Genomic DNA, 13,972 nt, shown 5'->3' with positions numbered 1-13,972 from the left:
CCCACTGCCTGTATGCAGCGGGTCCTGCCAACTATGCCGACTGGGCAGATAAAGAAGTTGGCGTCCTACATAAGGTCAGCCTTGTGACCCAAGTTAACCGCCAGCACCATTGCCAGGACATCTGGGTCAATGGTCAGGCGGCCCAGGGATTAAGGGACACTGGGGCCACAGTCTCCCTGATCCAACCACACCTGGCCACCACCTCCGGCCGAACAGGGACGACCCTTGTCTGTGAAACTTGCCCAGTATGTCAGAAGGTAGGGAAGACGGAGATCACACTAAAGCTCCCCTGCATCCCCTTCCCATTATTGACAAGCCCTTCAGTAGAGTGGCAGTAGATATAATTGGACCTTTGGCCCGACCTAGCCCCACTGGGAAGAAGTATATACTTACAGTGGATGACTATGCCACCCAATACCCGGAGGCAATTCACCTGGCCAATATCCAAGTGGAGATAGTGGCAGATGCAATGCTCCGGATATTCACCAGGGTAGACTTCCCCTGTGAAGTGATCTCAGACCAGGGAACCCAGTTCACTGCGGAGATCACCCCGCAGTTGTGGAGCCTATGCGGGATCAAACCCTTGCACAGTACTCTATATCACCCCCAGACTAACGGGCTATGTGAGCTGTTTAACAGGACCTTAAAGCAGTTGCCTAGGACGTTCTCATCCACTCACAAAGAGGTTCCTGCCGCACCTCCTCTTTGCATACAGAGAGGTGCCCCAGGAATCCTCCGGTTTCTCCCCATTCTAATTAGTGTATGGCCAGAAGATACGGGGACCCCTACACTTAGTGAGAGCCCATTGGGAGGGGGCCACGGAAGAGGAAGGGCCATCCGTTGTGGAGTACGTCCTCCAACTCAGGGACCGACTAAAGGACCTCGCCGACAGGGTGCAAGAGAACCTTCAGGTTGCTCAAAGAAAACAAACGATGGTACGACCAAAATGCTCGTACTCGGACCTTGACAGTAGGGCAGAAGGTCCTAGCTCTGAAGCCCTTGCAAAACAGACAAGCTACAGGCCTCCTGGCAGGGACTCTTCCAGGTGGTGGAACAGCTTAATGACACCACCTACCTGGTAGCCAGATTTTCAGATGACCGAGTCCGCCGGACCTTTCATGTGAACATGTTAAAGGCATACCTAGAAAGGACCAAGGATGTAGCAGCTATCTGTGCTCTGGCTGTGGAGGACTCTGAGAATCTTCCCATGCCTGAGCTCCCCCAGCAAAATGTGTTCCCCCCCGAAGGAGTAGCCGACATACCCCTAGACGAGAGGTTAGGGACTGGACAGAGAGAGCAAGTCTGGCGACTTCTTGAAGATATGTTCTCTACTGTCCCTGGGTAAACCACAGCAGCCATACACCGGGTTGGGCCCCCTACGACAGGCCCCCCTACGACAGGCAGCCTACAGAATTCCAGAGGCAGTCGGAGACAGTATGCACCGCTAGCTCAGGGGAATGTTAGACCTAGATTTTGTTGAACCGTCCAACAGTCCCTGGGCCTCCCCGGTGGTGCTGGTACCAGTACCCAAGAAAGACGGGACTTCCGGTTCTGTATCGACTACCGTAAGTTCAATGACCGCGGCCACTTCCTGACCACCCTCGACCTCTGCAATGGATACTGGTAGATCCCCTTAGACCCTGAGTCAGTCCCCAAGTCCTCCATCACCCCCTTCGGCCTCTACCAGTTCTAGGTCATGCCATTTGGGATGAAGAACACTCCAGTCACCTTCCAAAAGATGGTGGATCACCTTCTGGATGGCCTCCAGGACTATTTCTAAACTACAGGGGTTTACAGTTGGCCTCCAGGACTATGCCTGCGCATACTTGGACAAAATCGCCATCTATAGCGACACTTGGGAGGACCATTTGGTCCACTTAGGCGTAGTTCTAGACCGCCTCAGAGCTGCCGGGCTGACCTTGAAAGTAACACCACCTGCTGCTGCAATACCCTCTACGTGTAACATCACCACCTGCTGCTGCAGTACCCTCTACATGTAACATCACCACCTGCTGCTGCAGTACCCTCTACATGTAACACCACCTGCTGCTGCAGTACCCTCTTCTAATAACACCACCTGCTGCAGTACCCTCTACTAGTAACACCACCTGCTGCTGCAATACCCTCTACGTGTAACATCACCACCTGCTGCTGCAGTACCCTCTACTAGTAACACCACCTGCTGCTGCAATACCCTCTACATGTAACATCACCAATTGCTGCTGCAGTACCCTCTATGTGTAACATCGCCACCTGCTGCTGCAGTACCCTCTACATGTAACATCACCACTTGCTGCTGCAGTACCCTCTATGTGTAACATTGCCACCTGCTGCTGCAGTACCCTCTATGTGTAACATCACCACCTGCTGCTGCAATTCCCTCTACGTGTAACATCACCACCTGCTGCTGCAATTCCCTCTACGTGTAACATCACCACCTGCTGCAGCAATTCCCTCTACGTGTAACATCGCCACCTGCTGCTGCAGTACCCTCTACGTGTAACACTGCCACCTGCTGCTGCAGTACCCTCTACGTGTAACACTGCCACCTGCTGCTGCAGTACCCTCTACGTGTAACACCGCCACCTGCTGCTGCTTCAATATCCTCTAAGTGTAAAGCCACCACCTGATTCGGAAATGCCCTTTACATGTAACGTTGCCAACTCCTGCGACAATACCCTTTACATGTAACATCGCCACCTGCTGCTGCAATACCCTCTACGTGTAACATCGCCACCTGCTGCTGCAGTACCCTCTACGTGTAACATCGCCACCTGCTGCTGCTGCAGTACCCTCTACATGTAACATCGCCACCTGCTGCTGCAGTACCCTCTACGTGTAACATCTCCACCTGCTGCTGCAGTACCCTCTACTAGTAACACCACCACCTGCTGCTGCAATACCCTCTACGTGTAACATTACCACCTGTTGCTGCAGTACCCTCTATGTGTAACACCGCCACCTGCTGCTGCAGTACCCTCTATGTGTAACACCACCACTTGCTGCTGCAATACCCTCGACGTGTAACATCACCACCTGCCGCTGCAGTACCCTCTATGTGTAACATCACCACCTGCTGCTGCAGTACCCTCGACGTGTAACATCACCACCTGCTGCTGCTTCAATATCCTCTAAGTGTAAAGCCACCACCTGCTGCGGAAATGCCCTTTACATGTAACGTTGCCAACTCCTGCGACAATACCCTTTACATGTAACATCACCACCTGCTGCTGCAGTACCCTCTACGTGTAAAGCTGCCACCTGCTGCTTCAATACCCTCTACGTGTAACATCGCCACCTGCTGCTGCAATACCCTCTATGTGTAACATCGCCACCTGCTGCTGCAATACCCTCTATGTGTTACATCGCCACCTGCTGCTGCAGTACACTCTACGTGTAACATTGCCACCTGCTGCTGCAATACCCTCTACGTTTAACATCGCCGCCTGCTGCTGCAATACCCTCTACGTGTAAGGCCACCACCTGCTGCGGAAATGCCCTTTACATGTAACCTCCTGCTGCAATACTATCTAAGTAAATGCCACCTTGTGCTGTGGTATGATAATTTGTATTAAAGGAGAAAGCATGTTATTTCATGATTGAATAAACGCAAAATCTTTTAGTAGAAAGAATGATAAATAATAAATTAAAGGGACCAATGCTACAGATTACTTAAACCAGCTATAAGATTTTCAGCATTTTCAGATTGCGTAATTTGCTTTTTTGTCCTCTATAAGGCGCATGGGACAAGCACAGTTTTATACAAAAGCAAAATGTTTTAAATGGGAAAGGTAGAATCCCCCTTCCTCTTTCCTTCCTCCCCTGCTTTTTTTTCTACACTTTACAAGGTACAATTAGTGCACTTAGAAAACCGTTAAGAAAAACACCTCTTAAAAGAGGTATATACAACTTCAATGTCCAATACTAATACATTATTACAAAAAACAAGTTTTATATATTACAGTGGTTAGAATTTTAATTCTTAGATATTGTATAAAAAGACATACATATATATAAAATAAAAACAACTCTTCTAAAAGAAAACATACCACTAACCTAATATCATCAAACATCTTTTAAGAGGGGTTTTTCTTAAATGTATAGCTGACGTTTCTAAGCACACTCTTATTTGTTTCTATATCTAAATCTAGAGGTGTAGTGGTATATCTCTAGCTAAGGGTAGCGCTTGCTGAACGGTGGCTACATTTAGACACCAATCAGCAAGCGCTACCCAGGTGCTGAACCAAAATTATGGGGGCTCCTAACCTTTTTCAAATAAAGATAGCAAGAGAACAAAGAAAAATTGATAATAGGAATTAATGAGAAAGTTGCTTAAAATTGCATGCTCTGTCGGAATTATTAAAGTTTAATTTTGACTAGGCTATCCCTTTAAATGTATCTGAGTCTTTTGCACCTTCTGCTCATGCAGGTTGTAGTTTGTCATATGTGTTCTTGTGTGTGCTTAGAGAATGTAAGTGCCTACAGTCTACTTCGATATCGGCATCACCTTGTGTACATGAAAAACGTTATCCCTTATGCAGTGACACCTTCTAGTAGACTTTTAAAGGCACCAATGTGTGTTTTAAATTCAGTTCCTTTCAAGCTTACGTTGTATTTCATGCTTTGTTGTACTGCAGTTGTAATGTTTTCTCCTGCCAGTGGAATATTTCTCTTTTATTGAGTCCCTCAATGGATATTGAAGACTCAGTGGATCTCATGGTGGCAACTTCCAAACCAAAATTTCATAGCAATAATTATACATATACCAGGCTCCTTGTAGTGATGAAAACAATTAGAAACCTGTTTTTGTTGTGTTTTCTCATTAACCTAAAACATATTTTATTTGTAGCAGTTTATCTTCCTTCTGCCAACCTATCTGTGGTGAGCCTTGGCTTCTGTGCCAGTAAGATGCTTAAAGGAACAGTCAACACAGTAGATTTACATAATCAACAAATGCAAGATAACAAGACAATGCAATAGCACTTAGTCTGAACTTCAAATGAGTAGTAGATTTTTTTTCTGAAGATTTTAAAAGTTGTCTTTTTCCACTTCCCCTGTACCATGTGACAGCCATCAGCCAATCAAAAATGCATACACGTACCATGTGACAGCCATCAGCCATTCACAAATGCATACACACTTATTCTTGCACATGCTCAGTAGGAACTGGTGACTCAAAAAGTTTAAATATAAAAAGACTGTGCACATTTAGCTAATGGAAGTAAATTGGAAAGTTGTTTAAAATGGCATGCCCTATCTCAATAATGAAAGTTTAATTTTGATTGAGTGTCCCTTTAAAGGGATACTAAACCCAAATTTTTTCTTTAATAATTCAGATAGAGCATGCAATTTTACTTAAAGTAACTTTCTAATTTACGCCTTGTATCTTTTGATTATTTGTTCTCTTGCTATCTTTATTTGAAAAGCAGGAATGTAAAGCTTAGGAGCCGGCCCATTTTTTGGTTCAGAACTTGGGTAGCACTTGCTTATTGGTTGGCTGAATGTAGTCACCAATAAGCAAGTGCTGAACCTAAAATGGGCCTGCTCCTAAGCTTAAATTCCTGCTTTTAAAATAACGATAGCAAGAGAACAAAGAAAAATTGATAATAGGAGTAAATTAGAAAGATACTTAATATTGCCTGCTCTATCTGAATCATGAAATAAATAATTTGGGTTTAGTATCTCTTTAATTGTATTAAAGTTCAGTAGTGCATCTGAGGGTTTCATGGCACAGTAATAAACACCTGAGTTACGCTAACTGACCGATGACTTTACAGATCACTGCACCTTGACCTGAGGAAGTAACCATGGCTAATGGATGCTTGTCTTTAGAATATAATCCTATAAATCCAAAACAAGTACTTCTGTTACTTTTGTAGCTTAAACTTAATTTAAAGCACAAAACAGAATGACCCTGTTCTTTAAGGTAATAAATATTTGGACAAGTTCCCTACAAGCTGTCATGAACTGCGTTTTGATTGTGATACATTCCACTGCACAGCTGCTTGACCCCCTGAATCAAAATCGTATCCAAAAAATTAAAATTCTCCAGAAGAGGCTGGTCGTACTTAGTGTGCTTAAACTAACATTTAAACTTTCAGATCGGGATTACCCCCCTGTAGAATACTCAGCTTGCCGTTTTCAGCTAATTAAAAAAATCTGTTTACTTACCTCAGCACCTATCAAAACATGTCAGCCTGTCAAAAAAAGTTTCCATCATGCAACACAAACCAATAATGTTTTAAATCCGTCTAGAGCAAATACTCTGTTTTTGAAGATATCCTGCTTTCTTTAAATAAAAAAAAAAAGTGTTGGGTTTGATTATAACAACGTCCAAGCAATGGCAGATTTATTAAAGGGACATGAAAGTCAGAATTAGACTTTGATAATTTAGATAGAGCAGGCCATTTTAATTGACTTTTCAAAAAAAATTCGATTTTAAATTGTACTTTGTTTTCTTGGTATCCTTTGCTAAAAAAAAGGCATACCTAGGTATGCTCAGAGCAGCAATGCACTACTGGGGGCCAGCTAGTGATTGGTGACTACTCACATATGGTATTTGTTACTAGCTCACACGTGTCTTCAGCTAGCTCCCAGTAATTCATTGCTGCTTGGGAGCTTACTTTAAAGTAATGTAAAGCCTAGCATTTCAAAAACGCTAGGATTTACCAGCACTAAAAATAAAGGGGGTTATAAAACAATAAAAACTGGGTTAAAGTCACCTTTATTTTGCTGTGGCTTCACTGTTAACCTAAGAGCCATCAGCACAGCTCAATTTTTTTTCAATGAGGTGACGTTTCTACCTCTTAGCCAATAGCCACGATAGCCATATGGCAGCAGTAAGCATGTGTCATACAAATAAAAAATACAAATGAAAGAGCAGTATTTAAACATATAGAAAATATTTGTGGCTCCAACTAATGTGGGTAAAAGCAGTTACAGTTGAGACTAACACAGCAGGATCTGTAGTTAACGTTTGACAAATTGCTTATTGGCTGGTAAGGGCAACTACAATAGCTTTGATGCTAGTTAAGGACATGTCCCTGCCAACTACACAAAAAACATTGGTTGCTTTTAGGATAGAAATGGCCATTTAAAAATATATATATATATATATATATCAGTGTTTTTTAAAAGGCTTCTTTTAGAATAAACAACAACTTCTTTAACTATTTCACTGACACTTATTACATTTGGGCAAATTGTTAGTGATAATGATTAAATCAGTCATAAGAATTAGCTCTTAAATACCAGTATACAGAGAATTAATAGAACTAATATATTTAAGCTGTACTATACTTAAAGGATTACTTTCTGTTATAATTTTTAAGCTAAACAACTAACATATTAAAGTTAATAAACATTAATTAAAACCTACTGACCTATATTTTCTCCAAAACAAAGTTTCATAACGTTCTAAAAGTTATATCTTTTATTCGCCGATGATGTCACGTTATCCTGCCCACTATTTTCAGCACTGCATGTTCAAAATACTTAAACCAATAACTTTGTGTTTAAAGCGCCATTTTGAAACCTAGGATTGGTACAGAGCAAAGGATACCCACGGAGTGGGTTTGGAAAACAATTAAATTTGCAGATAAGATTTCTGATATACGGTAGAGATATGTTAATGAAATGCTATTGATAAAAACGTATTTGGGGTAGTTAGTTAGTAACAGGCATAGAACATATTTACTTACAGTGGCCCTTTAAGCTGCACATTAAATTACAATTAATGAAAGATTAGTTATAGGAAATTGTAAGTTTAATATTCAGTAATTTGCTTTAATTATACTAAATAAAATGAGCTTTTCTTTTTGTATTTGTTATTGCTGCTAAATCCTGAGCATGAGATCTAAAATGAATTACAATTTGTTATACATGTAACTGAAGCCATTTTGTGTTACTAGTAATTATAATATTACACTAAGTGGAAATATTTAAAGATGTCATGAAACTATTTAAACCCTTCCAGCTAAACTATGATAAACTATTGCATTGCATTAAAATATGAAAATATAACTTAAGAAGTTTTTGGTAGTCAAATACAAATAAACTACATCATCCTAATAAAGAGCAATTAAAGAGCAAATATTAAATGTAATATTAAACCTTTCCCTTTAAAACACACAGCTGTTTAACTAAAAAAACAACAACAAAAAACTTATTTGTAAACTTATAAAAGTAAATGGAAAATATAGCAATGGACGTCAGGTGTTGAAATGCAGAAAAATGGTAATTGAATTTTGTTTGGGCAAAAATAAAGGCAGTTTAGAAAATTAATCATTATCCTTATTTTTTGATGTTGGTCTCCTGACAAGTAATTTTATATCAAGAGAAAAAAACTGGTTTCGGGTGTATTTTCTATTTATTAGTTGCACAGTGTTGTCTAAATTCATTTTAAGAAATAGATATAAAAGATTGTGTGGCCTCTGTCACCCTCTAGTGTACCATCTTGTTACTACATATATTTGTCATTTTCACAAATTATAGGTACATTAAGCTTTAAATTTCTGTCATGCAGATGAAAGAGCACTAAACATGCTAAAGAAATTGTATGAGAACATCTTATGTTAAAGCTAACAGGAAGTGCATGTCTGTACAACAGGACTGATTGCTCACTGATTGATAAGCAGTGACATGCCTCACAATCATACACGTTTTTTTCCTTTTTCAATATTATAACATCCGTGTTACAAAAAAAATGCAACTTTTACATTTTTATGGTTCAGACAGAGCATGCAGTTTTCAGACACTTTTCAATTTACTTGTTATCAAATTTACTTTGGTCTCTTGGTATCCTTTGTTTCACAACCATACTTCGGTATGCTCAGGCGCACCAGTGAGCTACTGGGACCTAGCTGGTGTTTGGTATCTACACAGCTATGCCTCTTGTCGTTGGCTCATCAACTGTGTTCAGTTGGCTCCTAAAAGTGCATTGTTACTTATGAGCTGACTTTATCTATGTATTTAACCCATTTGCAGGAGCTAAACATATGAGACCTGATGATCTAAGGCTTTTTGGTCTGGTGAGATTATCTAAGCTTCCTGGTCAGTACTGTAAGATCCCTTAAAGGGACACTCAGGTTTTATTAAATTTTCATGATTCAGATAGAGCATGTAATTTTAAACAACTTTCCAATTTACTTCCATTAAAAAAAATGTGCACAGTCTTTTATATTAACACTTTTTTGAGTCACCAGCTCCTACTGAGCATGTGCAAGAGCTCAGACTATGGGGCCTAGTTATCAACGTGTCTACTTTTCCTGCCTTCGCCGGCCCAATACGCCCGCCTAAGCTCGCCTCACATCGCTGCCGCGGACCTGCAAAAATTCGCCTAAGTTATCAAAAAAGCTGTCAAAAAGCCGTGCACCAAGTACGGGGCGATGAGCAGCGGACTGTGAGAGTTATCACTCATCCGATCTCGCTGCTCTTCGGCTTTTTCACAGCTTACCTAAGTCTAACACTAACCCTAACACCCCCCCTAACTTAAATATTAATTAAATAAATCTAAATAATATTTCTATTATGAACTAAATTAATCCTATTTAAAACTAAATACTTACCTTTTAAAATAAACCCTAATATAGCTACAATATAAATAATAATTATATTGTAGCTATCTTAGGATTTATTTTTATTTTACAGGTAACTTTCAATTTATTTTAACTAGGTACAATAGTTATTAACTATTTAATAGCTTACCTAGCTAAAATAAAGAGAAATTTACCTGTAAAATAAAAACTAACCTAAGTTACAATTACACCTAACACTACACTATACTTAAATAAATTATTCCTATTTAAAACTAAATACTTACCTGTAAAATAAACCCTAAGATAGCTACAATGTAATTAATAATTACATTGTAGCTATCTTAGGATTTATATTTATTTTACAGGTAACTTTGTATTTATTTTAGCTAGTTAGAATAGTTATTAAATAGTTATTAACTATTTAATAACTACCTAGCTAAAAGAAATACAAAATTACCTGTAAAATAAATCCCAACCTAAGTTACAATTAAACCTAACACTACACTATCTTTAAATGAATTAAATAAATTAACTACAAATAACTACAATTAAATACAATTACATAAACTAACTAAAGTACAAAAAAAAAAACCTAAGATAAAAAAAATAAGTTACAAACATTTTAAAAATATTACAACAATTTTAAGTTACTTACACCTAATCTAAGCCCCTAATAAAATAACAAAGCCCCCCAAAATAAAAAAATGCCCTACCCTATTCTACATTAAAAAAGTTCAAAGCTCTTTTACCTTACCAGCCCTTAAAAGGGCCTTTTGTGGGGGCATGCCCCAAAGAATTCAGCTCTTTTGCCTGTAAAAGAAAAATACAATCCCCCCAACATTAAAACCCACCACCCACATACCCCTAATCTAACCCAAACCCCCCTTAAAATAACCTAACACTAATCCCCTGAAGATCATCCTACCTTTAGTCGTCTTCACTCAGCCGAGCAGTGATGGAACCGAAGAGGAGACCCGGAGCGGCAGAAGTTATCCTCCAAGGGGCGCTGAAGAAATCTTCCATCCAATGAAGTGATCCTCCAGTCGGCGCTGAAGAAGTCTTCCATCCGGGCGATGTCATCTTCCAAGAGGCGCTGAAGAAGTCTTCTATCCGGGCGATGTCATCTTCCAAGCCGGGTCTTCAATCTTCATCCCGCCGACGCGGAACATCCTTCTTTACCGACGGACTACCGACGAATGAAGGCTCCTTTAAGGGACGTCATCCAAGACACATTTTGGTTTGAGAGCTACTTCTCTCACTATACAGGGTTCTAAATGTGACGTAGACTTCAACATTACCATATAAGGTCCAAAAGAAGCCAAAGCTTTTGCGTGAATTGTCACCATGCGAGTTGTCATCGGGCCCATAGTTAGATGCAGGCAATAATGAAAAGCCGGATGTTATAGTGTTTTATATGTGCACTTCATTTTCAACATTGTTACTTTTTTGCCAACATGATTAAATATCGTCCTGTTGATGTCAATTTAAGGGATACTGTTTGTTGTATTAAGATGTATACATGTGATTCAGAATCATTTCCCATTGACTTTCAGCTACATCTAATCACATTCTATCATGTTACCATTTTTAGGGGAAATTGCTTTAGAAAAGGACATTCTCATACAAAAGTAAAATGCTCTAATTTGTTACAACACATCATTTTTACACCAGTGTCCCATAGGTACCTATGTGTTTAACCCTCACAAACAGGCAGCAGCTATACATTGCATCTCCTTAGCAGGACATGACCGGTGAACTAATTTGGAGCAACATTCATATGTAGGAGACAATCACCGGCTGCGTTCTGCTCAGGAGCTGCAATGTGTTGACTTTAGCTATGTGATTTATTTAATTGTCTGTTGTAATGAATTGGTGCATTTAAAGGGCCACTAAACCCAAAATCTTTCTTTCATGATTCAGATAGAACATACAAATTTAAACAACATTACAATTTACTTCTATTATTTATTTTGCTTCATTTTTGAGATATCCTTATTTGAAGAAAAAGCAATGCACATGGGTGAGCCAATCACATGAGACTTCTATGTGCAGCAACCAATCCGCAGCTACTGAGCATATCTAGATATGCTTTTCAGCAAAGAATATCAAGAGAATAGAACAAATTAAATAATAGAAGTAAATTAGAAAGATGTTTAAAAATGCATTCTCTTTCTAAATCATGAAAGAAAAAATATGGGTATCATGGCCCTTTAATGTTGAGGTGGAATCAAATACAAATGTGGAATAAGTGAACTTTTAAACATCTTTCCAATTTACTTTTATCAAATTTGCTTTGTTCTCTTGGCATCTTTAATTGAAGAGTAAAATTAGGTTGGCTCATAAAATCCCAGGAGTGTGCATGTGTCTTTAGTAGTCTGTGGTAGCAGTATTTTGCAACATAGTATAACAAAGCTACAAATAATGTTGCAAAACACTGCTGCTATAGAGTACTAAAGACACGTGCACACTCCTGAGCTCTTATGAGCCTACCTAGTTTTACTCTTCAATAAAAGATACCAAGAGAACAAAGCAAATTTGAAAACAGAAGTAAATTGGAAAGTTGTATACAATTAGAATCTGAATCATGAAAGTATTTCATTTTGACTTTGCTCTCCCTTTAACTCATAGCACTCGCTATTTAACAGAAATCTTCTTGTAATGTAAATGTAACAGCCAGATGTGTGAGAGAGAACTGGTAAAAAGCTATGTAATATTCTCTTCAATAAAATGATCACTATTGTATGGCTTTAATGTCACTATTAACACTTAAGAAACCTGTTATGTATGAAATATTTTGCAGTATGTCTCTTAGTGCGCTGTCATTTTTTGGGATCACATTTTTGCTTATTCTGACATTCATAAAACTACACATTTTCATAAAAATAGTGTTTTGCTTGGTTATTTTTTCTTTCTTTTAAATTTAGTTGTTTGCTACCCTCGAAGATCAAGAAATGATTTTTGTTTTCTATTTTTAATATTAAATATATAATAATAATAATAATAATAGTCCTTTTTATATAATATAAATAGAAATGTCAAACGTATCTAATTTTTCATCATGATAATGATATTTTCATGCTTGGATAAACATTTTTTTCTTCTAAACAACAAAACAATGTGTTTACAGAAGGTGAAAGAAATGTGTCCCAATAAATTAAAATTGTATCAGCATCTTTAATAACTTAAACATTTGTTTTTGTTAAGTTCATGGTGTTCTCTTTTAATGTTTTCCACCAATGAAGTCATGTTCTTCATTTTTGATTACTGGTTAATTGTGTTACTTGCCTTATTAAAGCAAAACAGTGTAGAAAAGGCAATGATTTCTTTTGTTTTCAAATATTTATACTCCATATGGGGTTTATGAATCATACACTGGATTATCATCAGTTCGGTTTTGCATTCCAGGAACATTACTGCCACTGATTGGAAATGCTGTTGTATCCAATGTTGGAATCTGTTCTTTTCAACAATTCTAAAGCATCTGCTGTGCAGATCTTTTGTTACTAAAAATGGCTTACCCATATTTTGTTCTTCCCTTTGTTTTTTCCTCTTGGAAAGGAGTAGTAAAACACAGCACCATCCATAGATTGACATCACACTTAAGATTTCAGAATAAAAGTGTCTCATATTGTTCCTTCCAGTCATACTGCAATATTTTCACTTTAATTCTAAATTATGACCTTGGAAACTAGTTAAACTAATAAAAATGTGGTCAAAGTCCATTGTTTTCCAGCACGGGACTTCTGTGTTTATATGATGGTTTGAGGGCTTTGTGATGTGGTTCCTGCAAATCTTTTATGTAAACTGATTTGCGTTCCCGGGGGATGAATTTCAAAGTGTTTCCATAAAGACTAATCTTGAGGTTGTTCTAATTTTAGTAACTCTTTCTTTGCACTAAACCTTTTTTCTTTTCTTTTTGTTTAGGAAGAGGATGAACTTGACTCCCACACAATGGTCAAGACCAGCTCTGAGAGTGTGGGAACCATGAGAGCAGCCAGCACAATGAGTGAAGGTGCTCAGACTATGATTGAACATAATAGCACCATGCTGGAGTCAGATTTGGGGACAATGGTAATTAACAGTGATGAGGAAGAAGATGAGGAGGAAGAAGATGGAACCATGAAAAGTAGGTTGGAATATACAACCTGTATGATCCATTTAAAGGGAATATAAAGTCAAACTTAATTTTTCTATTTTAAATATTTTTCCAGTTTACTTCTATTATCAAATTTTGCTTTGGTTCTCTTTATATGAAGAACATATCTAGATAGACAGCAGTGCACAACTCGGAAATAAGTGATCGTTGGTGGTTGCACATAAATGCCTTTTGTCATTGGTTCACATGATGTGTTCAGCTAACTCTCAGCAGTGCTTTGCTGCTTCTGAGCCTACTCTCCAACAAAGGATACCAAAAGAACAAGGCACATGTAATAATA

General features: G+C 38.6%; 1 protein-coding gene across 1 annotated transcript in view; it reads left to right on the top strand.

The window, feature by feature from the left end:
* The window catches only part of STK3 (serine/threonine kinase 3), an 803,389-nt gene that overhangs the window by 514,237 nt on the left and 275,180 nt on the right, over positions 1-13,972 (top strand). Inside the window, exon 9 of the mRNA XM_053715241.1 lies at positions 13,461-13,662. Coding sequence (XP_053571216.1) covers positions 13,461-13,662 — 202 coding nt within the window. The remainder of the gene's footprint in view (positions 1-13,460; positions 13,663-13,972) is intronic.

This window comes from Bombina bombina, chromosome 5 (assembly GCF_027579735.1).
Source record: "Bombina bombina isolate aBomBom1 chromosome 5, aBomBom1.pri, whole genome shotgun sequence".
NCBI classification, from domain to species: domain Eukaryota; kingdom Metazoa; phylum Chordata; class Amphibia; order Anura; family Bombinatoridae; genus Bombina; species Bombina bombina.
The sequence above is the reverse complement of the archived record's forward strand: the minus strand, read 5'-3'. Positions and strand labels throughout refer to the sequence as shown.